At 39.6% G+C, this 26,676-nt stretch overlaps 1 protein-coding gene across 3 annotated transcripts in view; it reads right to left on the reverse strand.

Annotated features, from left to right (window-relative positions):
* Positions 1 to 26,676, reverse strand: part of KIF13B (kinesin family member 13B) — a 133,992-nt gene that overhangs the window by 62,354 nt on the left and 44,962 nt on the right. For all 3 annotated transcript variants that reach the window (XM_076332574.1, XM_076332573.1, XM_076332572.1), the window contains exons 3-12: positions 19,455 to 19,470; positions 17,312 to 17,372; positions 15,492 to 15,584; positions 14,657 to 14,837; positions 14,164 to 14,251; positions 12,650 to 12,784; positions 10,498 to 10,610; positions 9,946 to 10,057; positions 3,928 to 4,140; positions 889 to 999 (exon numbers count right to left, since the gene is read on the reverse strand). In XM_076332574.1, the coding sequence (XP_076188689.1) occupies positions 889 to 999; positions 3,928 to 4,140; positions 9,946 to 10,057; positions 10,498 to 10,610; positions 12,650 to 12,784; positions 14,164 to 14,251; positions 14,657 to 14,837; positions 15,492 to 15,584; positions 17,312 to 17,372; positions 19,455 to 19,470 (1,123 nt within the window). The remainder of the gene's footprint in view (positions 1 to 888; positions 1,000 to 3,927; positions 4,141 to 9,945; positions 10,058 to 10,497; positions 10,611 to 12,649; positions 12,785 to 14,163; positions 14,252 to 14,656; positions 14,838 to 15,491; positions 15,585 to 17,311; positions 17,373 to 19,454; positions 19,471 to 26,676) is intronic.

Genomic DNA, 26,676 nt, shown 5'->3' on the forward strand with positions numbered 1-26,676 from the left:
TCAACGTCCTCGCACACCCAGGGTTTCTATGCCTTAGGAACTATTGTGTAGGATGAGAGCAGAAATTTATTATTATTATTATTATTTTTCACTCTTACACACAGGGAGGAAAATCCATGGTACGAATCTGCATTGAAAGCCAGGAAGTCTTCGTAGTCACAAGCAGCACTTCTTACAATGGATCTTTAAAACTAAAGTCAACACAGTCTATTCTGATTGTGTCATCTACAAGAGGGCTTTGTATTGGAGGCTCCGCTTTCTCCTGATTTATTACATGCTATTCATCACCTTCCAACAGTCCTCCCCCTCAAAAGCTCCCTACTGCAAATATATACATCAGCATTTGTGTGGTAAGAATTGGAAGTGTCATGCAATAATCGTGATGACCTGCACAATCTTTCCACGTAACCATCATCTTCAATTACGGTCTGAGGCCCTGAATATCAGTGTAAGAGGTATTAAAACACACAGGGATCCTGAACAGTTCTATTTTTTAATATTCCGAATGCCCTTTGCCTTGTGTGTTGAGGCACTCTGTACATAACCTTGTATTTAATGCTCTCAACACTCCATCTTTCATCACAGACGACAATTTTACTGTCTGAAGAATGCAAAATCCCTGTAATCCTTTCATCCATGGATTATTATTTTTTTAAATAACTTCTCCATTTGCATATAGTGACAATTTATTATTGTCATTGGAACAGTAATCTAGGAGGCACCCAGCTATCACAGGAATTAAGTGAAGCTTTTCAAAAGGGCAGTAAGCTTGACCTACTCTACCCATAAATGTGGGGAGAGATTCAGACAATCTCTATGAACTGACAGACAAAGGAAACAAACCTATTTTTCATAAAAAAGGGGCGGGGGGAAGAGAAAGCAGCAAACCTGTGCTATTTCTTCGGTTTTTCTTAATTTTTCTTCCCAGGTCACAGTCATTTCCTGAATCAACTTTTCCGATTCCTCCAATCGTTCTTTTAATTCTGGTGATTTCATAGCCTGCAGAAATAAAAGCAAATAAAACAAGAAAGCTTGTTGTGCTTTGGTTTTTTCACATCGCTGTCACACCGATGGGGAAAAAAGGAAACATAACATGACTCATTTTCCAAGGCTTACTTATAAGTAAAGGGTTTTTTAAAATACATATTACATATAAATGCAGAATCCATCAAAAAGTTCGTTTAATTAGTTTCAAGTACAGCTGCTAAAGTGGAGTTTATATACTTCAATGCAAACCAATTACACGATACTGGCATATTTGCACAAAGATATTCAAATGCAAACTAATCTCATTTCTACACCAATATGAGTATCCCAAACGACTCGTATCTAAAACAATCTTGTTTCTTAGATACCGCTGATCCAGCTAGCCACCACTGTCTCAGCTTGCTTTCCTTCAAAATGGTGGTTAGCATCTCAGTCACTTTAACTGCCACACCACCAAAATATTTTTATTGTCCATTTTGATATGGCCTGATGGGTGTGAGTTTTTCTTTCTACAGCAAATATCAAAGCATCTGAGGTGTTCTGATTATCCACCTCTACATATGCATTTTACAAAGCGGATATCAAAAGAAGCCTTACGATGTGCTTCTGGACACTGGAATTCAATTTTCCTGCTAATCCATCACAGCTCTAATTTTTGTTTTGTGAAATAGTCAAAGGCCCACGTTCCACCCAAGGACTAACTTGAGAATAAGAAGATACCCCCACTGCCACCCATCAGACACTCCAAAAACTGAAAGGACATCAACATTTTCTTACTACACGTATTTACTTCCTCCAGTCTCGGTACTGGCATATTCCTCCTGTACTACCTTGAACAGGAAGCCTGTGGACTTCCTTACGTTGTTATTTCATTACTGCTAACAAGAGGAAAATGTTTTTGGCTGGTAGGTATTTATGCAATGCCAATTAAACAATGCAAGCATCATTCTCCATCAGATATTCCCTTACCACAAAACCCAAAACTCCTCACAGGAATCCAAATCAAACAGAGTGGCCTCATTACACTGCAGTTCGTTCAATAAAAGGAGCAAGTGCCAGGAGTGGAAAATCCTGTTTTAAGACAGGAGTTTCCTCTGCCTCAAGACACAACAGTCTAGGAACTGTCAGCTGATGTGTCCCGTGTGGTCTTTTTCTGGTTGAATACCTCAAATACCTAAATACAGGGTAAAAGGGAACATGAATTCCACCCAGGAAGGAAAGTGAAGCCAATGCAATCTCCAGAACAAAGATTTACTGTGACCGATAAAACACGATCAGTGCAAAGGCGCTGGACACTACGGAGCAGGACAGGAAGATGAAGCCCAGTTACTCTCAAGGTCTAAGTCTTGTTTGTCTATTTATTTGGACCTGGGGCAAAATTCCTCAACGTTTTCACGTTTCAACTGTAAAATGAGCTAGGTAATTCTCCTTACTCCCTACAAGGCTTATAAATACAACAGATATATGGGCCCAGATTCACACCAGACCAGCAGGTGTGTTTCTCTGCTGAAAGCAGTTCATTTAAATTCCCAGCTTAGGAAGGACAAGCTGGTGGTCTCGGCACAGACAAATTAAAACATGGGATATTAATTCCGATTAGAAAAGATCAAAATGTGTGGATTTAAAAAGAAAAGGGGAAAAGAGGATAATGCCTTCTGGGGGGGCGGGGGGAAGTAAACTGTCAAGTCCTGTTTTCTCCTAAACAGCCAAGGCAGACCAGGATACTGACACCAAAAGGGGGGTGGGGGTGGGGGGGAATAAATCAAAACCACAACTTGGTAACCTCTATATTTGGAAATGAGCTTTGAAAATGTAACCTGACCGTCATAATGGGTCAATGCTTTTGTTCACTTAAAGTTATTTATGCACATTTCTGTAAGAACAATTAGATGGGCTACAAATGTAATAAACTGACAAGACAATGAATGTGGGTTTTGACCCTCACCGTGTAGCCTCTTAATAGCCAACTACACCGTTTTTTCCATGCTTTTTGTCAATGCCACTGAGATGACAACTAGGGTGGGATTGTAATACTTGGAAAAGGAAATATTTATTACTTCATATTTAGGAAACACTACTTCATTACTTTGGAAAGCTGCCATTATTTTGGCATTAATGCTCACAAATGAAACAAATAGGGTGTACTTGCGTTTCTCAGACTACTGTTAAGTCTGTAGTTCATATTTTAGAGGAATTTTTAGATATTTAACAAGATACCGTAAAGAAACTGATATACACTTATTGGATACTTAGCATATTAGGCAGCTCAAATGAGAACAGTCCAAAATTCACTAGTCATTTCTAATATCACAGCCAGCATTCCCTGCATACCTCATGAGGCAAATACTGTAATCATAATTTTTCTGAATTGCAAAACAGACGGATTATATCACCATTGCTTTTCCACATTTGAGAACAAAACTCAGAATTACGCTAGTCTTTGACCTTCATCTAACATTTAGACCATGCTCCTTTCACAATTTCATTGAGGTAGCTATGCAGATATTCATAATATTGTCTAGCACCTGTAAGAGATTCAATTTAGAACAGTTAAAGCTTGTAAGCAAGCAAGCATTATTTAACTGAATTCACATCTCGCAGGATGTAGCCACATTGAATTCTTAACATACACCAGCAAAGCTCTGCCTATAAACTGCACAATCTTAAGACTCCACCCCTATTCCTGCCTCCATGTCCTCTTGCTTTTGATCCGTATCTCGCAATAAAAACAAGGTTGCTCAACAAGGTGTTCAAACAGAACCTGGTATCTCATGTTATCACCCGTGTTTCAAGACTGACATACAGAAAAATGGAAAGAAGTGATATAAAGGAGATTTCTCATAGTAATTCTTTGTGGCATTCATTTTCAAGACCCAGGTAAGAAAGTCCTGACAACAGGGTTTACAGTACTTACTGGCCAGTCAAGACTAAATTTTGTACCTCTGCTTTTGTGAGCTGTTCTCGCAGCTTCTCCACTTCCTCACGGAGCTCCCGAATAATGCGAGCATTGGGGTCTTCGTTCACCACGGCATGATTAACAATGTTCTTGGCCCGATCCGCATACCTCAGTGTTGAAAGGGTCTCATCATAGTTGTCTGCTGCCGGGCTTACTGTTGCTACCATGGCAGTCTTGCTGTTACCACCAAGGCTATCCTGGAAAGTGGTAGAGGTTATAAATTAAAAGAGAAGGTTCCTTTGGTTTTAGCCAGTCAATGAACTTAGGCAGCGCATAATAACCTAGGGTTAGGAGTAGGTGGGAGGCAACTAGTAACAGAAACATTTTTGTCAGAGCTCCTCAGTTAAAAATTATATTTTAAGCTGTGTAAATCAAGGAAAGTTGTTATTTTCAATAGTCTTTTTTTTTTTTAAGCACATTTTGTAAACGTCATTCTTGGCTTTCAGAATCAGTTTCAGTTTAAACAGGAATGAAAACAGTCCCTATTTGGGGCTTTATGATGCCTAGTAAGAGCTTCAAAGGTTTACTTCCGTGTTTTCTGCTTTGGTTTATAAACCAGAAATATAAACACTTCAGCATTAGACTTCTCAGATACTACTGAAGGAGCTCAGGAAAGATCATGATGAATTCAGAATATCTTATTTTAAAGACTGGAAGCGAGATGGTTCCAGTAAGTACTTAATTTAAATTACTTAAAGATCTCCTCATAAACAATATAGTTGAATTTAGCCTCATAAATATTTCAGAATGGGATCCTGCCCTTCCCTTCCCCCTGCTTACACAGCTCACAAATCTAAATCAAGTTATGTAAGAAATTACCCTTTTGGAATTTGGTTGACAGAGAAGAAGGGCGTGAAACCACATTCCTGCAAGGCAGTGTGTCAGGGGAGTGGGGGAAGGAAGGAAGCATTCAATCTTTTTATTGATCACAAAATTGTGTTTTACAATTTTGGCCAGTCTAAATGATAAAATATTCTGGTTTAAGTTTTGCAGCAAATTCCGCCCCCCCCCCCCCCCCCAATATCCCTTTCTGAGACGAACCATGCTATTAACTTTCATCTTCAATAACCCATGAAATCTAGGTCAGGCATTGCCATTAGAACAATCTGACTACATTAGCTGCTCGTCTAATCATTTCAATTACAAAGCACACACGTAGCTTTCCCTAGCAATCATTAAAATGCCCCTTCAAGTATTTCCTTAAGACTCTCTTTTTAGCTGCATGAGGCCTAAAATAATTTGACAGCAGTCTGGCTGCTTCAGTGGCCAGACAAGCACTGACCACACAGACCGATGTTGCTTCGCTGCTGCATTGGTAGCACTCCGCTGTCTCTGGTCATGCAAAAGGGCTGTTAGCTCTTTGCGCAGAGAATATAATTGCATTTGTATAGTGTTCAGCACAGTGAGGTACACCAGCATAGTTAGCACTTGCAGGTGAGAGTATTTATAGAGAAGTCAATCAAAAGTAACAGCCTTCTGACTATACCAGCACAGTTTTTTTTCCTCATCTGAGGAGCAGCCAATGTTTACTCCAATAAATACATGACTTGGGAGGATCCACTCTGTAACACACAAATGTTTTTCCAAAGCATCTACTGAAAACTTTAAAAAGACTAACAAGAGCACATGACTCATTCGATGGGATTTCTGGCTCTACAGAAGCCAGGACTTTTCTTCAATCCGCCAACGGTTTTCAAAAATTAGGAACAACACTCTAACTGCAATCCCTGTTCTGCATAAAAAGATGACATTTATCAGGGAGCTGGCCAGGTACCCCGCTTCCAAATCAAACCTTAACAGTTTGCACTTTGGGAACCTCCTTCGCTGCACTAATTAGCTCTAAAATAGGATTAATTCATTATTTGAATTGCAACTCTGCTGTACAGGCAGCTGAGAACACTGTTACAGTGATACACCATAATTCACAAAACACCCATTATAAGTTGAGTAAAGTTCCTCTTGTACTGTGGCTATTCAAGCCCAATGGCAGACTGTGCGATAAAGTTTTACGTATAAAACCATTGTGCTGATTTCACTGGTTTCTATAACGTTAAGCAAGAAAGGTAGACGAATACTAAGCCAGCCTCTCATTAGTGAAGACGGCATCTGCAAATTACCCTGGAAAGGCTGGGGTTGCATGTGATAGAGAGACAGACAGAGCGGAAATAAGTACATTTAGTTATTTCTAAGACTAAACTAGCACAGTCTTCTCTAGCACCAAGATTACCGTGAAAAGAACTTACAATGTAAAGGTTCATAATTACATTTTTAAAAGCAGCCACCAGTAAAACATACGGGGCTTCTGAAAAAAAAAAAAATGGGGAAATGAGATGTTTGTATCAATAGAATTAGAGAAAAACCAAGAGGCTAAAGAGTTGATAAGCTATTCTGCTTCCCACACATAACCTGACACCACTCTTCAAGCCTCCTCTTGCAATAGTATTTTCCACCTGGTACCTCCGTCTAAAGATCCTCAACAAAATTAAAGACAAAGTGTTAGATCTTGAGATCTCCTGAACTCCAATCATTTCTCAGACTTGTGGAGAGACTCTGTATGACAGATATTCCTGGCGTTAGAACACATTTACTCCACTTTGGCATCATAATGAGAAGTTGAAAACTAGAAAGAAAGATAGCCCACCATCTCATGGCTTCTACAAACAGGCCTCTTTAAACGAATAAATCCCTCCTTTGATCTTTAATTAAAAAAATGTTTAAATTTTCCCCTTTCAAAATAAAGCTTCTCTTCAATGAGCTTGTTTGTAAAAAATCCAAAAGCCCCAAACCTTTTGTTTGCACTTAACATAGCTGGATGTTAAAGACACAAAGAAGGTTTGCTTGAAAGAAAGCAGAACAAAAGTGCGCTTCTATTTATGAGCTAAAGCATGTGCTGTGTATGGCCATCGTCATCGTAGCTACAATGCATCAGACAGGTGCTAAACAGGAATTTCAGTCTGCTTGCTGGATTTGTTTAGAAATGGAACAGCATAACTAATTCTAACAACAACACTGGAAATTCGTTAGGAAGGTTTCCACTCTGCTTGCTCAGACTATTACAGCCACATCAGGAACCCAAGCACACACGCCACCGGAGCAAACTGAAGCAAGCTGCACGCTGGTTTTGTTCCCATCTTTGCAGAGCGCCAAAAAGCACTTGTTTAATTAGAGCAAAAACTCAAGGTAAACATATAGAGGCAAAAACATATTTAAACACTAAAAAAGTCTTAGTGCAAGGAACACTGAAATGAGGATTTATTTTACTGTAGGAAAGCACAGACGCTATTTCTGTTATACCATTCTGATTTTTATGTAGCCCTCATGACTGTGCTATTTGATGTCCAGTATCTGTGATGTCTACAACGGGGAGAAGAGATAAATCATTTCACAGTAGTCATGCTAAAAGGTTCATTTGGCTTAGACAGGTGTACTCTGTGCTGGGTAAAAAACTGGTTGGACGGCCGGGCCCAGAGAGTTGTGGTGAATGGAGTTACATCCAGTTGGCAGCTGGTCACGAGCGGTGTTCCCCAGGGCTCAGTTTTGGGGCCGGTCTTGTTCAATATCTTTATCAACGGTCTGGACGAGGGGATGGAGTGCACCATCAGTCAGTTTGCAGATGACACCAAGTTGGGCGGGAGTGTTGATCTGCTCGAGGGTAGGAAGGCTCTGCAGAGGGACCTGGACAGGCTGGATCGACGGGCCAAGGCCAACTGTATGAGGTTCAACAAGGCCAAGTGCCGGGTCCTGCACTTTGGCCACAACAACCCCATGCAGCGCTACAGGCTTGGGGAAGAGTGGCTGGAAAGCTGCCTGTCGGAAAAGGACCTGGGGGTGCTGGTCGACAGCCGGCTGAACACGAGCCGGCAGTGTGCCCAGGCGGCCAAGAAGGCCAATGGCATCCTGGCCTGTATCAGAAATGGTGTGGCCAGCAGGAGTAGGGAAGTGATCGTGCCCCTGTACTCGGCACTGGTGAGGCCGCACCTCGAACCCTGTGTTCAGTTTTGGGCCCCTCACGACAAGAAGGACGTCGAGGTGCTGGAACGTGTCCAGAGAAGGGCAATGAGGCTGGTGAGGGGTCTGGAGAACAAGTTTGATGAGGAGCGGCTGAGGGAACTGGGGTGGTTTAGCCTGGAGAAAAGGAGGCTGAGGGGAGACCTCATCGCTCTCTACAACTACCTGAAAGGAGGTTGTAGCGAGGTGGGGGTCGGTCTCTTCTCCCAAGGAACAAGCGATAGGACGAGAGGAAAAGGCCTCAAGTTGCGCCAGGGGAGGTTTAGACTGGATGTAAGGAAAAATGTCTTTACTGAAAGAGTGGTGAAACATTGGACCAGGCTGCCCAGGGAAGTGGTGGAGTCCCCATCCCTGGAGGTATTTAAAAGACGAGTAGATGAGGCGCTTAGGGACATGGTTTAGTGGGCATGGTGGTGTTGGGTCGACAGTTGGACTCGATCTTAGAGGTCTTTTCCAACCTTAATGATTCTATGATTCTATGATTAAAAGACAGCGCTGAGAAAAATGAAGGCTTGCGGTGTCAAGGGGTTACACGACTAGAGATTTTGTTTTACTTAAGCATTGAGGTCAACTTTTTTTTCAAATCTCCTTAAGGAAAACATCTTTTTTACTCCACACCTCCGTATAACCTGCCAGTAACTTTTTCTTTTCCTTTCCACATGTGCAGTTCAATCACAGGGACGTCAAATTCAAACAACATCTAAAAACATTGCTAAGAATGGGTGGGGAAGCAAAGCAGAGTATTCAAGACAACAAAATCTAGCCAGAGCACCTACAAAAGTAAGAGGACAAAAAAAGGCTGGTGGTGCCAAAAATCAGTTTCTTCCCAGATTATACCTTTCTACTAAGAAATACCTTAGTTGCCCCTTGATAACAATAAAACAGAGCACAAGGGAAAAAAGGAAACTTGGTAAGTTAGTATTTCTATGAGACATGGTTATGAAACATCTTGGCAATCAAATGATGAAAGAGAAAAAATTTAACAGAATGACAGCTTACAAAAATGAAACTGAAGTCACCTATATATGACATCTAATTCAATAATCCTTCAAAATCCAAGTCATCCAAGACCACTCAAGCCGTACCAGGCAAGATAAGAAAAAGAAAGACAAGGCACCTTTACTAGCAGGCACGCTTTTTACAGATAGAAGTAGCTACATTTGTGCTTGCCACTCATTCAGAGGGCGGGAGAAGTCCAGATGACGACTATACCTAAAAATCAAACTTGCACTCCCAAGATTTTTTGCCATCAGGCTACCATGCTTTACGGCCACTGTATCTAGGAAGTGAGAAGAACAACAAAACCAAAAGCTTGCCTTTTAATTTGATATACATAAACCCCATATTTAACAATTTGTTTTTTCATTTAGACCTTACAGATCTTCATCCAAGTGCCATCACGATACACTTTTTTTTCCCCAAAAAATAATACCAAAGAGTCCTATGCAGTACAGAAAATGATTTAACTGCTCATTTCACATGAATATGATGTACAAAGCCTTCTGACCTGTTCCTCAGACTGTAACTGGGATAATGCTCTGCAATTATACTCTGCTACAAAAGTAGATTATATTAACAAATATATTAGACAATTAGGAAAAAGTAATAGTCTTAATCAAAATCTTCAAAGCTAACCATGCCGGTATGTAAAATTCAGTTGCATGTGGCAATAGCCCAAATTAAATTAGCCCCAAGGTTGTGTGTGAAGCTGTATGTAAACTGACCCATAAAAGATAATGCCTTTTCTTTTTTTTTTTTTCTCTCTCCCTGTAAAGTTCCTTATTCTTTAGGCCACTACAGGTCAGCAGAAGACAGGGAACATATTTAGCCTGTAGAGATACTAATGGCTTACATCCAGCTAATTTTCCAAAGACAATTATGGTTAAAACTAGAAATTGAGGCAAAAGAACAGTGTTTTATCTCATTGAATGGGACTCTTCTCCCCCTTTCCTCCCTTTTATTTCTCTTTAAAAAAACAAGATCAGAGTACTTACTTTAAGTAACCAAGTGAGCACAGAATCACGATAAGGAACAAATTTGTTCTTGTTCTTCCCAGCAGCCTGATCTGCCAGGGCAGAAATAACTAGCCCGAGAGTTGTGAGGGATCTGCACAGAGAACACAAGCAGTCATTAAGAAGTGTAAATATTCATAAGTCAAATGCATATTTAGACAGTCACTTTCTCTCCAAAAATGAGTCCCGAGGAAAAAGTTCCCAGTACAGTTTTGATCATTCTTCTCCCACAGAAGCTCTACTCCTTGTTTTCAGTGTACTTTTTCAGCCTTAATAATCATGTCTTCACAATGCAGTTGTGGTAGTTGCAGGAACACAAGTACAGAATGAAAAACGCCAGTCATTTTAAGTAGGCAGAGATCTCATTCAAACATCCAAGAGTATTGTGTGTCAGAAAGAGAAGTAGAGAGAAGGGAAGAAGAAAACTGGCTACAAGAGCTTGTATTGACTTTACCCTATTTTACAAGTATGCTGTATTGAGCAGTCATGACTGTACTGATGAAAAAAGGAAAAGAAATAATCACAGAGTCTTACTTGTTAATGTTGCTTCCTTCTTTCAGCCTGTCTCCTGCAGCACCAGTCTTAGTTGCCCTTTCACTGCCGGCTAAGTCCACCAGACTCAGCTTGCCCACCTTCTCACCTGACGTCTGCAGAAGGAACCAGAGAACAGCTACTGTTAGTTCGCTCAAGTTACACAGTCTGATGGATTTTCAAACAAGAATCAGGCTTCATTTCTTGGTGTAGACCCTCTGCAGCTCTTCCAACACCTTTGAAAGTCATCGGACTTGAACAGCATTCTGTGTTAACTTACTAGCTGCTGCTTCAGAAACAATAGGAGGATTTGAAATGAAGTCAGATACACTAATACCTTCAAGACATCTCAGAAATCTCCAGAGGAGAGGAACACAGGGCTCATTAGTAAAATGTTAAACCAAGAAAAATGCAGAGGTAGTACAGGCCAACGAGTAACAAAGACATGGGGTCTACAATCCCATCCTGAAAACAGTCTCCCCAAAATCTCAGATTTTATACCAAGTTTCTTGTCTGTTTTTCAGAGAGTAAGAATGAACATGACAAGAAGCATGTTATAATTTATGAAAATTATTACAACTGCTAAGTCTCCTATATCCTTAACAGCCTCTTAGAAACCAATCCAAGCTATGTGAGTATTTAAACCTGTAACACAGATTTTGTTACAAATCCTTTCATTTAATTTGACCCAAAATGACATTCTGAAACGCTCCATAAATTTCATATGTCAATTTGAAGTTGAAGAGCTAAGTGACTTTGGGAACAGTTTGCTCACATCATGCTCTTCTGCAGCATCTACAACTTTAACATCTCAGTATCACAGTTGCAAAGTGCTACGTTCCCTTAAATGAACAGGATAATTACAATCCATATGCTTTCAAAAATGTTACTCTAAGCCTCTCAAAATATAGCGTGATCATCAGGCCATACTGAAACGTGTCATTTCCAGGACTGAAAGGACCAGCAGATGGGAAAACAGAGGAATCTGTTCCAGAAACTCACACAGTGGTCACTGGAAGATGCAGAAAAGACAGACAAGCAGAACTATCACCTTGCATCCAGGCTGACCATGACCACACAAAAAATATGTGTGATAAGTATGCAGTACAGCCACAGCAAAAATGGAATGACAAACTATGGCAAATCAAGGAGTTTAGCATAGTACGACTGCTGATTTGAAGTGCAAAGGGAAAAAAAACAAACCACAAATAAAGAACAAAGAAAATCGTTTGGATAAGAAGATTGGTGGAGACTGAGAAATGAGGAGGAAAAAAAAATCCAAATGCTCATTATGCTTTACATTGTATTCAATATTTAGGCACATACATGCCTTAGATTTGCTCCGTGGACACTCAAAATTTCTCCAAGGCTTTGAAGACATTCAAGAATTGCCCAAGCACAGAATCTATCTATCTACAAAGTTTAAAGAGTTTTGGTATAGGAGATCTATTTCAATTTTAGTTTATGCACCATTTTTTGTGAGGGATTAAATAGTATTTAGTATTTCATACCCCCCCTCCAAGGAATATTTCCATATAAGGAAATGTAAAGAAAAATACTTCCACATTCAAATGTCTTTTAGATATTTAATACGTATACATAAAAATGTTAAATTAATGTCCTACAATGCAAAATTTGTGAAACGACTGTTTCTATTTATGAAGTTCATAATTTATACACATTTGCATGGAATAACTCCTTGAAGGAGATTACCAGATGTATACTCAGGTGTTCTTCTATTTTTCATCTACACATTTTATCTTTAGTTTCTGCTCCAAGTCTGTACTACACACAGTTGCTTAAAACGAAGTGTTTCTTTAGTTTAGATTCTAGGATTAGGAGAAGATCCTTCCTGCACCCTCCAGCAGGTCTGCTGCAACTTGGGGCCTGCATTTTTGCTTTCCATTTCAAAAAACACGTTTCCACTTACAAACCTATTAAAATTGATTTCCCTACATTGGGGCACAAGCACCTGAGCATTACAAAGCCATAGCTAACCTGATCCAGTGCTAGCAGTGCACAAGGGCAGGAGACTGTAGCAAACGACCTCCTGAGGTCCCTTCCAACCAACATTTCTAAGAGTCTGTGAAATACATTGAAGCAAGAGACACACATCCAAGCTTAACATTTCGACCTTGTAACTTGTTTTACTCACCCCTGATTGTACATCATAGAGTGTGTGGGTGAGGATAATCTTGAAGACTGCATGGGACCGACTGCTCTCCTCATTCATGTTCGTTGCAGCCACTGTTCGAGATTTGTTGCCCTCGGACATCAAGGACTCGATGTCCTAGATACAATTTTCACAGCCATAAGCATATCTGCATTAACATTCTTTCCAATTATCTACCGAAACAATCTCATTTTGGTAAAATACAGCAAGTATTTTCCCACTAAGTTTCCCACTGTTCATTCATAAAGTGTGAGAAAAAAATATTGTGATCTCCCCTTTAAAGACTAGAAATTACACAATGTTGTGACATGCATATTCATCCATTACCTCTACCTAGATATTAAATTATCAACAAAAATAATGGACCTGGCTGCACATAGCAATACTCAAAAGCAGAAAAAAAAAAGGTAGGAGTCAGCAATTCATGTTTGAACGCTGTAACATTTTAGACTTAGTTCTCAAACACAGGTTCTTGAAGTCTGTAATGCTGACATAAGGCTCAAAGTTTTATAAAACAGAACCACACTGAACGGGTCATTATATTCTTCCTACATATAAGAGCTTATAAAGTCCTCTGGTACGTTAAGTTGTGATACTTGATAAATACACAGCTCCCTTGCTTACGTGTTTTACAGCAATCATGTAAAATAGTTAAAACTTTAGAGTCTTGGGCTTAACTTTTATTTAAGCATCTCTTGATGGATGGTGCTAAAACAAACCCCAAAAACAATCAAACAAAAGAACACCACAGACCACTTTGACTCTATGCTGTATTACACAAAGCTGCTGGCAACATGTAAAGGAAAAGCATGCAATGTGTCTTGTCTTAACAGAAACCACCAGAGAGACGTAGATGAATACTCGGAGAGACTGCAATAGGAAGGACTGCACCATTTTCATGTTTTGCTTAAGATGACAGAATTCCATCCCATATTCACTCATTTTTCCCACAGTACATTAATGCTTCTTAAAAATTAGGGCATTTTGTGAACGCATATATAAACGTTTACTATCCAGCAAGCAAGTTTCATGCAATGTTCTCAAGTATTTGCCTTGTAAACAACCATTAGTTTATTATTCCAGTGTGCCCGTGTGCTACTGGTAAGTGAAATTACTAGGCAATAGCATGACAGCCAAAAAGTGACAAAATGTGGTACTGAAAGCCCGTCTCTGCTAAATCCTGGTTCTGTAATTAATCACAGAATGCTTTCTCATGGATACAGCGTACACTCATCTTAAGTTTGGGAGGAAAGCTGTTTCATTAAATAGTTGAATTACTTCCAGAATTATTGAATAGTACAGGATGAAGATGAGTTTCTGCTCTTAATTCTGTTCTTCTCGGTGATCACAATACAACAATCCTACAGCTCTCTTGCTCTAAAATCCACGTTACTGCCATGGCAATTAGGAGTAGCTTAACAATTCTGTCCTGCTTAAGGGACAGTACCCTAGTGTTTAGGATGTCAACACAAGCCTTTCATAAAATTGATCCTTACCTTGTAGCTAGCAACAGCTAGTTTGGATAGGCCATCTACGTAAGGACCATAAACACTGTGTTCTCTAACTTTTAATGACTGACGGCTTCTGGTTGGAAAAAAAAAGTTATTTATAAGCACATGACTGACTTAAGACAACATTTATAGAAAGTCAATTTCTCACTGACAGATCTCAAACATGATGGTCTTACAAATACCATAAAAAAAGCACAGAACAAAGACCATAATGCAAACGAAAAAGCCTTATGTCTACATGTAAAATGCTGACACAGACATTTTTGTCACTTCATAAAAGCTAGCATTAGGGTGAGTTTACTCCAAGCTTGTAGTCTTACTACTTTATTTTGATTTAAAATGAAAGGACACTGAGATCAGGAAGAAGTGAAAGCCATCCTATGCAAATGCCTCAGATGGGATCCATTAAGGCAAGCTGGTTATGGAAAGGAAGTGTATGACAAGATAGTACAGTGCTGCTGACACACAAATTACTTACCCTTTTGGGTCAAGAAGATCTCTGACTTTCTCGTTGTATATCTCCATGTAGGATACTTCCACTTTGAAACTCTGCTCTTCATTCTCCTCTTTCTGCGCTCTTTCAAAGAGTCCACTGCAAAGTCTAGGGATTAATCCAGGCTGGTCAGCAGTACCCATCATTGTGTATGATTTTCCAGATCCTGTGTGATTGAATCTATGATTAGTGTACATGCAACAGAGTTTCTTGCTGTGCGGAACATGGAAAGGAAATAGAGAGAAGAGGTAAAAAAAATTTTTGCATTTCAGTGACAGATATTTGTGCGGTTTTCTATTTTAAAGCAACCAAAACACCATTTAGCTAAAGACTATTTAATTAAAAGGAAAAGCAAAACAAGAAGTTTAGTTCAAACTGACAGAGAAGACTTTTTCAGGTAGGTACAGCCTTACTGTAGATGACAACCCACTAACACCCACATATGTGCCACAATGAGAAAAATCAGGTGCACAAGCATACTAATTTTTGTATATTACATTTTAAATGATGATTAGGATTATTCCAACTACAGATGTAGAAAATATGAGTGATGCACTGAACTCAAGGACGATCACGATCATGCCAAAGATTATAATCTAAAGCGTGAGAAATAAGGGTAGCCAGCAGCAACAGACAAAATCCTATTTCTCATCCCGTCCACCTCACATCTAGCATTACAAAAGAGAAAAACATTTCTTATCTACGTTACAAGGCATTTCTCCTGAAACAAGGTCACAACAGCCGCGAAAAGAGTCTCCGGTCAGAACGTAACACCTTTTGCATCAACAATATTTTTTGCTTACATCCAGAAGGGACTTACCAGTTTGCCCATAGGCAAAGATGCAAGCATTATAGCCTTCAAAGGCATTCTGAAGAATATTCTCTCCAAGGCACTTGAAAACAACATCTTGACCTAAGAAATAAAACACACAAGCTAACATAGTAACAAAGCAACAGATTCCCCCCGCCCCTTGATTTGGATCCTTCAATAATTACGTAAAAGCAACCAGTTAGTGTTTTCCTGCTGTTGTTGCCCCAATAACATATTTAGCATTCAGTATTTGCTCCCTCTACAAGAGCAAGACCATCAGGCAGTAGACGTGCTCCAGATTTATGCTACTGTAAAAATCGGGAGCTGTGATTATCATGCATACACCTGTATGCGCTTAAAACAACATCCTATCAATGTTCATACTCAGAAGTTTTATCAGCAGAAAATCTACCACCAGCTGCAGAATTTCATCCGCCGGTGAATGACACCACATCAAAATATACTCATTTTAACAACTGCCATTTGATTTTAATCCAGAGCACTAGATAATTTTACTGTATATGTACAAGGTATTAAGTAATACCATGAAGAGATTTTTGCAGAGAAGGAATCACAACTATGTGGGAGATATTACAGTACAAGACATGCATTAGCAAAATACAGGGTATATCACTTCTTCTGTAACTGAACTAAATCTGTAGGAACAGCTTTTTGGCTCCTTTTCCAAGCAGAGGAAGAAATGCTTAATATATTTGAGTATTATCTATTTAAACAAAACCTCTATTTTCAGAATTTCTTTTACAAGCAGAGGAAGTCTGCTGTGACGTCTGAACAAGACATGGCAGAACCTTATGGACTGAAAAGTCCTCTCAAATATGTAAATGTTCCTGAAAGCGTTTCCTTTCTCTCATGACTGAAGTCCGTATCTTTACATCCAAGTCCACTCAGAATTTTATCCATGCAAAATTCCCCATCAAAATTACTAATAGCGGTGCCTAGCTAAGCACAGCGGAATGATTTTGGACCAAACACTTCCAGTGTATAACAGACCATAATATAAGTGACGTAGGCGCCTCCATTAGTTTGAGAAACAAAAAATTTATCTTCCTATGTAATTTGTATGGCTGAAAGTGTCACGGTTTTCTCAATTCCTCACTAAATTACTATTCATTAGTTATTTGTTAGAGAAATTAAAACCTAGAAGCATATGCATTTTTTTGTGATTTTTTTTTTTTAAATAAATGTAAACAAGCTTAACTGATTCCCAATTTTAAGAGATAACAAGTATGAAAGGAATAGATTACAAGAGTGGTAAGTCCAAATATATTTCATATTTTACCATCACTATTTGCCAAAATGTGTCATAACAACACACAGAAAATTTTTAATTAAATACATTACACATTCTCACCAGACCGTATGAATTCACATACCCCATATTAAATTAGGCTTTTTTTAATACTCCATTATTAAGTTCTAATATGATGCCAAACTCCCATCAGCACTGTGAAACATGAAATTACATATAGCAATGTTCCTCCAATCCTGACAAGAAGTGGATTTGATGCTTTTAAAATGATGAACTTGGAACAGCATTTTAGATAAAGATGTAAACATGAGTAACCCATTATTGTGATGGATTTCTCAATTTCCTACACTGCGAACAGGTAGCAATACCTATTGCTATCATCATCTTTACAGAAGGGAAACAGGAATGACTGAAGATTTTCCTTTTTCTTTTGACAACAAGCAGTCATATAGGGGAAGGCGCTTCGTGCCATATGGTCTGTGCCCTGGAGCAAATACTGTATTTTAATTAGATCATTCACACTTAGAGACAACAAGCACAAAGCCACAGTAAATATTACCTGCATATTTTTCTTTGACAGATTCATCCATAGACCAAAAGCAGTGATCATAAGCAAACACCTGTAGGAAAATAACCAGGAGGCCGCCTTATAAAAACTGTTGCCAAATCAAACACATTATCCAAATTTTGACAGCGCTGTATGACGTTGGCTAACATCACGCTCCTCGGGGCCATTCTGAACATAATGCACATTCCCACAGAATTACTTATTTTCTATGAGTTTGAAGCCTAAACAAACACCGCATCTTCCTATATGCAAGCCTGTTCCTTGCTTTTATTTGTTCCTTCTTTTTCTTTCTTCCTTTCTACTGTGTGAATCCTATTCCATGCTCTCCAAAAGCTCTCCAAGTGGCGACCGAGTGGATGTCAAGGAGCTCTCCTTATCTTCCTTTAAACCCATCGTTGCAATTCATTTTTCACAAGACTTTCTATTTTGTGAACTGACAGATGTCCCCTGGCTGTTTCTGCCTACCATCTCCCGGTGTCTCTTGTCTGCATAAATTAAAAACATGCCTTAGGGTAGGAACCTCTTTCCCTACAAGAGGAGTATGTATTTTTATACTGCTGACAAACAGAAGCAATCGTCACCAAAGTCTAATACTTGTAAAAAACAATATAGAGCAAACGAGTTTTATCATGAGAAGAGTAGCACTCTAACCTTTTTAAATAGAAAAGTTTCAATTTTGTGGCAAATCCATTTAAAGGTCCACAGGCACCTTTCATCATGAAAGCTGATCTCCAATAAGACAGTGCATATTTTGGGACCTCAGGCTGCAAAAACGGGCATTTGCAAAAACAACTCCCCTGGATACATATTTGCAAGAAAAAAATATTCAGGGTAATATCCGACCTACATTCACACAGGCAAAATTTACTCTGTAGGATATAAGAAAAGGGAAGTACAATGGGTTGCTCTTTGACTGTTTATTTCTCCCCGAAGCTTAATGAAGGCTGCTCTTTCCCCTTTAGACGTTCCGTACTGCTATGTAGCTAACGTTGGCATCACTTCAGATCACGGTGGCAGAGCAAGCGCACCATGTCAGCATCTCACATCCACCTTCTGAACCCTCATTCCACTATTTCTGAAAATTTCATTTTTATCTGTTAACACATTTTTCACGTTCCATTTTAGTGAAGTCTGTTGTCTATAGGCTAAAGGCACTAACCATGAACTGGCATCTGCATAGGTAATCAAACTTAACATTTCTTAACTCGTAAAGATTGTAGGAACAAAATATGTTGCATTATATCTATATTAATAATGAGAAAACCCTAAAAAGAAATACTGAGTCTGTAGTGAATTACCTCAGTTATAGCATTTCCTAATAGATCATATCATGGAATCTGAAAAATCATTTAAGGACTCATGGAGCAATAAAGCAAATCTTCTTCAAGTATTTATACTACCTAAAATAATTAGAAAAATTATGCAAGAGTCGAAAATCCATACTACCAACACATCCAAACTTACTACCTACGTTTATGAAAATGCTGAGTATAGCAAAATCCTTGAAATTTAAATAACTTATCTTCAAAAATACACTGCTGCTTTTTTTGTCCCTATACTACATTAATGTCCCAGCATCGAAAGATAAAAGTGGTTATTTTACATCCTCTAACTGAGGAAACAACAGCCTGTTTATTTAAGGTTTTTTGGTTCTTTGAATTTATTATACAATTAAGCATATTATTATAACATCCCACGCCTTCAGAGCATTTGATAAAACATCATTGGCTGTATGACCACATCAATGAAGCCGAATCCTGATATGCTAGGCTGGAGATAGATATCTGCATACCAAATACAGAGTCATGGGATCATAAGCCATAACAACAAAATGAGTTTGCTTTAACACAAATACCAGAAAACGCTTTTAAAAGCCCACAAATAACAAGTACTCTTCCATTCACAGTCTGTAATGCTGAGTATGTATGTTCTCATTTGTTCCTGTGACTCATTTTTTGGCACAGGCTGTACAGGGCTTTTCTGCAGCAAGGAGATGCTTCAAGTTTCTTACTCAACAGCTGATCAACTACAGAGCTGTTTTTCAAAATGCTTTTAATATTTGGATAACCCAAGGCTGAATAAGTGATACGACAATTTTTCACAAGCTGATTTAACGTGCAATAAAAGCCCTTACCTTTGGTTGGGTCCTACTGCTCCCCGAAGCATCAGGAGCGGAAAGGATGTGGTATAGGGTTGGGGTAAGAAAAAGAAAGGCAAAAGAAAAATAAAGACTGTTAGTTGTAGTGATTTCAGCTTAATTATTCTATCATTAATACCTCATCATTGGAATGCTGTATTTAAAAAGTTCATTTCTCTCCTCAGGTCCCTCCTTGCTTACAGATCCCAAGTCGTTTTATAAACCAATGCTTATCTCTTTTCAAGAGTAAGATTTGAGATGCTCCTCTGAATAAGTTGATTTTAAATTCAAAGCCACTGATTTTCCTCATGCTGCCACCATCTCTTCCTCATTCTCTCCCAGTTTTTTTTTTTCCTTGTGACACCTCTCTCTCTAGTTTTGTGGGTGTCGCTGTCTCTTAAAAACAAAGTACCCAAGCAACGTAAAAATTTTCAAAACCACTTGAACAGGAACTTTAGGAGAGTTATTCAAGAGGAAATTTCAGAGTCCAACCCTTGGACTTGCCCAACTCAGTTCTCTCACAGTTGCTGGGACAGCAGAGCAAACATTTGTTTCCCTAAAAGAATGAGCAGAGAATAGCAATTCCTTTAATCTGTTATGTGCATAATTTAACAGTTTGTTTGTTGGTTGGTTTTGTGTGTGTGTGTGTGTGTTTGTTTTTTCTTTTACACAAGAAGTACAAAATTACCGGAGTGACCTTTAAAATAACAGCACAGCATCAGTCAATGCCCCGACAGCAGGTTACCAGTCTTCCCACATACAGAAGACTGGAGAAATGCAGCAAACACACAACAACGAACTGATATTCTCCTTGTCCTGGACCTTCCAAATGAGATTAGGAAGCTCTTGACATCAGTAACAAGTAAAGTCTTGTGACAAGCATCACTGATTTCTTTTGAACAGAGCGGAAGACAAACATGGGAGCCATATAAGATTACTCTCAGAGTTCTTGCTGCTCATACGGGTTGAGAGGCGAGTTCAAAAATAGTAATTTCTCAGCATTATCTCTCAAAAATAACTATTTAGTAAGCAAATCCATCATCTCTTTTTACTCAGGCTTGGATCTAATACGCATATCTGTTTGACGTAACAGGAGTGATGGGTGACTTTGGAGAGCAGTCGGCATGACCCGCTACACAGGATGATTATTTAAGTCAAGGTTACCCCATGACAGCCATGTCGCAGGGTCATTCAAGTAAACAATAACAACATGACCACTTTTCCCCCTGCCATCTGGCTAAGTTTGAGTAAAAGCTCTCCCAAGGTCCTTGGCAGCGTGCTTGGTGCAGACTCTCGACTGTCTCTGTTGCTCCTGGGTGGGTTGTAGATATGGAGGTGCATAGAGGGTATCTCCTTCACCAGGGCTTTGATCCAGACACAGAAGACACCAGAGAGCCCGTCTGGATTACTCTGAGAGACGCAAGAGCATTTTGTTGGCTTTCAGTGCTCGGAAATGCTAGTGGAGCATTTTGCTGAAGGACTTCACTGGAAACTGCTAAGTGGCTTTTAGGGGTGCTCCTGCTTACAAGGCAGGCTTATTCCTATTCTTACAGGAAGATCATTCTCATTGTAAAAATAAAGAGAATAGCAAGCCTGGATTCTGAGGTTGAGCTTAGCACTCAGAGATGTGACGCTGCTCTTAATTCAGCAAGCAGTTGTGCTCATATTCCCCAGCCCAGTTCCAAGGCAGGATTATATTGCGACAATGCAGTTGATCTTTCCACCCCTCAATACAGGACATATTATTGAGTATTTGGATTAAAGCAGCAATAAGGATATAATCTCAGAAGTCCTATCACACATACAATTTTAAGAGGATGGATTATGCTAGGCTATGTAAATCATCAAGCTTAGTTCAGACTAAAGGTCTTAAATTAAATATCTCATTTTCTAAAGAGCTGCACAAACACACAAAACCATGTCTCGCAGCCTCGCTTAATCCAAACATGAGCAAATGGAAGCCCTACATCTAAGAAACCCAGTGTACAGCATTTAGGATACAGCACAGCTATCTGGAGCCATAGCTTGTTCTGTGTAATTTGGACCAAGAGAATAAATCAGACAAATGTCTCCCTAAGGAAAGCGTGAAGGGTGCATACTGTATTACGCAGCATTGTGCTGTGCACATACGAACCCATTAATGCTGCAGCTGCGCGCTGCAATAGCTGAGCCCAGAAACCCATGAAAAGATTTTCAGCCCGATTCGAAATCCTGTTGGAAATTAATAGATACAGCACCCACAGCAGCCTGCTTAGCTACAAGCACACACGGGAAGTGCTGGGTGTTTCGAGAAGGCTCCATGCCCAAGTACAGTACATTGCTACAGTCCATCCCAGAGGTGATGAAAAGGTAAATGCCAAGCAACAGCATCACCTACAGAGCGGGGAAGTATCTCCTACAACAAAACACCGATGACAGCAACGTATGCAAACAACATTTCTTATGGTCAAGGCTGGCATTAGCAAAAAAAACCCCAGAGGATCCTAATATTGGCAACTTGTAATCATAATGAATAGTGAAGAAACATGAGTAGTTCTGAAGCAGAAAAGATCATGTACAGTTGTGTCACCTGCAAACTGCTCGCACCAAAACCCATGGTCAAACCAGAGTCTGCAAGGTAGAGAGTGAAAAGGAGCACACAGCAAAATGACCGTTGCAGGACTCTTAAAGCACCCGTCCAGCAGCTATCCGGCAGCTTCCCCCAAGGACGCTGCCATTTCAGAGATGCAGGCAGGACTTGCTATCGTCCCTCGGCTGACAGCCAATAATTCACATCTATCTCAAATGCAGCAGAAACATCCAGGACAGGAAGGGAAAACTTATCTTTCAGCTACCGAAGGATGTCATTAAGATGTTTTCAGCTACATATTTTCACTTGAATCCAGACTGACAGGACTTTCCTTTGCCAACTCCCCTCTTATCTTTTTTCAACTCGATGTTGAACAGAAGTAGGGGAAATCTAACGTATCTAGGGTTTCTAAAATTAAGAAAGGAGAAAGAGAATACTCTGAAACAACTGCCTACAATTCTTACTATTTTATTTGTTGCAGCTAAGTGAATATATATGTCGTTTCAAGAGTGAATGAAGACAAGCAGCCCTGAGTAATCATTTCTTTTTAAGCTAGCTCTGACACGGTATAAGCTTCTTGACCAAGACACATTTGCTTTCATATAAAAATGCTAATGGTTTCACAGATCTTACGCACAATTTAAACAGCGGATAAAACCAGAGCAATTCCCAGCTGAGACCATCAGTATACGTCCAACACCGCTATTGCTTCTGTTTTTTTAAAAAAGAATTGAATCTCCAATAATTAAATGATATATTCAAGCACAATAAACTACTTCGTTCAGCCATAGCTATTAGTGCTATTTTAGTAATATCACAGATCAGTTTTTACTCTGGCTTTCCAGGTTCAAAAGCAGAGGGAAGGTATAGTGACCTTAAGTATATTTGAGATTTTGCAAATCTCGTGGGGAAAACACCACAGCAAATCAGTAGAGGTGAAACATTAGTGGGAAGAGGCGAGGATAGCTCAGACCTTATCTATTCTGTTTGGCTGACCCAACGGCTCAGAGACAGCAGCCAGCTGGCAAATCAGCACATGCTCTAAATCAGTCACAGCACATCCTGCTTCTTGCCGAAATGAGAAATGGGCAGATGGGGCAAATGGGAGGAGAAAGGTGGGAGGCGGCAAGTCAGAAAGCAGGGAAAAGAGGTACAGAGGCTGTAGGAGATGATCTGACAAGCCAGATGATTCTTTTCTTTCTTTTTTTTTTTTTTTAAAAAAAAGAACATTTCCTATGCCAGCAGCAACCGCAACAACATCCAAACTATAAATTTGGCTGATACTGCTCAGTGGCGCAAGGCTACACTGGATTTATGGAGTTGAAACATAACATTTTATCATTTTCAGAAGCTTCTGGAAAAGCAAAATATAATAAGAATTTGCAGATTAAAAAAAGGGGAGAGGGAACAACTACAACAGTAACTATGAATAAGGGAAGTCCCAGCAAATCCCCAGAAATTTTTATTGCTTTCCACTCTCAATCTTCCATAACCTTTGCAAAACCAAGCATATCAAATTCCAATGTAATTAGTGCTATTTTATGCCCTTCAGCAGGAACTGCTCAGCATAAACTCCAGAAAGTAGCTAAAAACACAACTAGAAAAGAAACCATACTGATGGGGAAAAACTACCTGGGGCTTAGCAGCAGAAAGGTGTCAGTGTCTCCCAGCGATCACTCTGTAAGGCCACGTCTTTATGCTCCCGGCTGAGTTGGCTTGCCTTAAATCAATTTGTATTCACACACATTTTATTAAAAGTCAAGTTGGCATCGTGGTGTCACAGTAATTTATCCTTTGGGTGCAAGAACAACTCAACTTTGTAGCAAGTTTATTCTTTTTAAAGTTCGTACAGATATAGTCCAAACCACTGTGTTTCTGATACTTCTTAAATCTAGTATCAGGTAAACTGTTCATACCCCACATTCGCAGACCCCATTATAACACTCATGTCCACGAGGCCCGCTCCACACTTCCAAGCAGATCTGGATGAGAAATGCTATGTTGCAACTACGCCTTCACTCTCGCTCAGCGCACTTGGGAATATCAACACAACAGGACAAGGAGGCCCAGAGCTGCTCTTGGTATCGAGTCAAATGAAAAGAAACTGTAGCGTAGCACCTAAAGGACAAATGTCCGATGACCTCCAGAGGTCCCTTCCAACCTCAGCCATTCGATGATTTTATTAATAATTTGTTGCAGATAAAAGCAGTACAATAACCATGCTGGGTTCTGACACAAATGCACAACTGCACCACATTTCAGCTATTCCCTGGAACCAAATAACTAATGCTACACTGGGCACAGAATTAGTTGTCCTCACAGATCTTTCTTTCCTTCCTTTCCCTGGTTAAGTATGCCCCAAATAGTACCTGTATGAAAAACCTTGAACTATAATGCTCAATTTCTTTTGTAGCTTCTGTACAGTGTTTTCCCTTGCTCCTTCTCACCCACTCACCTGCCATGAGCTTCCCCGCTCAAACACAGCAGGGTAAGGATGCTTGGGAACACCTCAGAAAAATCAAATATCACATTCACAGAACCTTAGCACAGAGCTTCACTAAGCAAATGTAGGCTCTGTTTGAAGAGTGATGGGTTAAAAGGTAACGGCTTTCATGGACTGAAGGTTTTTCAAGAAAACTCATCCTTCAAACAAGACTTTTGAGCTTGACCCCTAGCTATATCTCGGAGGGTAAATACTGGGCGCAGATGGAGCTGAATACCAAAAGGACCCGTGCATCGCTCACGCTGTCTCAGCATTAGATACCTACCTGTAACAGGAGGCAGGATTTAACAAACTACTACCTTGCGGTCTTTTATTTTGAAATAACAGGCTTATGATTTTCAAGTTTACTTTCCACCGCGAAGAAGCAAATATATCCTGCACTGTATTACAGGAGCTTCCTAGTGTGGAGAAGCTGATAAGCGGTGTAGGAATTACTGAAGAGCTCTAGCATCAGCAAGTCTCAGGGCAGACAACTTCAGGCACACCAGATAAGGATGTAGGCACAAAAAAAAAATCTGGAAGATCTTGTATTTGTTTGAAGTTTGGGACCCCAGCTATCTTTCTGAAGCAGATCCTTTAATTGGTAGTATTTTTTTTTTTCTGTATGAATAAAGGATTCAGAATAAGGATTTTTTGAAGAGCCATCAGTTAGTTAAAAAAAGACACTGCAATGTTCAGAGTTCTACTGTTTAAATTTCAGCTGCAGAATTTCTTTCCTGGCATAAAAGAAAGCCAGCCAACAGTAAAATAAAACTTAGACAATATATTTAATTATTTTACTAGCATAGACGTTAATTGAAAGACATCAGTATGACAACTGAGAAGAATAGTAGAATTCGTCGAGAAGTTGTTTCCTCTCTTTCCACATATCAGACAAACACAGCTTGCAACACATTTTGCTGCTGCCAGGTATACAATGGGAGGAAACGTCAACTAAATCGAGTTTGATCACTTCAGGCTTCTTTATCCTACGATACTTAGAAATCCATTTTCCCAGAATATTTCAGAAGACAAAGTGCTTAAGGTTGTTTGGTTTAACAGTTTATAAATATTCTTTCCCTATTTTTACATTCTTTCCCCCATTTGATACCACTTACCCAAGTGGTATCAAAATGCCGAGTCCTACTAGCCTCCAATTTCTGGATGATATCTGCCAATTAACACTATTCTTACGGAGTCTCAATTTTACCTCCATAGCAATACTGAGCTCTTTGGGAGAAAACCATGCTGCCCTATTCGAACAAAAGATTTTTTACGAGCAGAAACAGTCTCTTTAAAAGAAAATCCCCAAATACATTAAAAAAAAATGTGAAAGAGCATACACAGTTCAAAGCCTAAACTTGTGTAGCTAAAAGGAACAAAGGTAATCACTGTTACTTGGAAAATTCCTCCAGTGCTCCAAGGCATTCCAGGCATAGCTGGCGGTTACTTAGTTTCTACTGACAAAACTAATTTTTGCCAGCTCACTCACAAAAAAAAAAAAAGAGAGCCCCAAAAAACAAGAACTTGGGCTGAACAGCAGCTTTGTGGGTTTGGGGTGTTTTCTACTCGGAGCTAAATTTTCTGTATTGTTAGTACAATAACCTGCTTAGTCCTCACCACATTCAAGTGGTGCATGTATCCCGCAAAGCTTGTGTTATGACAAGGGGATTACAACTTTATCCTTTTGTTTGTAAACACTTAGATGTCAGGATACTATTGTGCTCTAGAGAATGTTTGGTGAACAGCCAGTACACAAACTTTCAATTACTATTGTGAATTTCAATATTTTTTAATAGATCCTGATGTAGCTACCATTTTATAACCATGGGAGGGAGGAAAAAAAGCCCTCTTATGATTTGGCAGCCTATTAACTCCACCGATAGATCTCCAGATGGAAACACGACGGTCCTAGCCCTGGGATTTGGCGGAAAACCTGTTCTGCCTCTGGGACAACTGCACAACTTGCTTCAGTCAAATGTGATCTCCAGCCAGCCCAGGAGCTGTGTAATGAGCTCCCGAAGAGGCAGATAGCACAGCATGTGTGTCCGTATGTGTATAGGTGTACAGAAACATATAGGATAACCTTGTTTTACAGCAGCAACTAATGCAGGCATCTACACGCACAGCACTGTCATCCAGTATAACCTTTAATTTAAGGCAGGGGC

This window comes from Aptenodytes patagonicus, chromosome 3, assembly GCF_965638725.1.
Source record: "Aptenodytes patagonicus chromosome 3, bAptPat1.pri.cur, whole genome shotgun sequence".
NCBI lineage: Eukaryota > Metazoa > Chordata > Aves > Sphenisciformes > Spheniscidae > Aptenodytes > Aptenodytes patagonicus.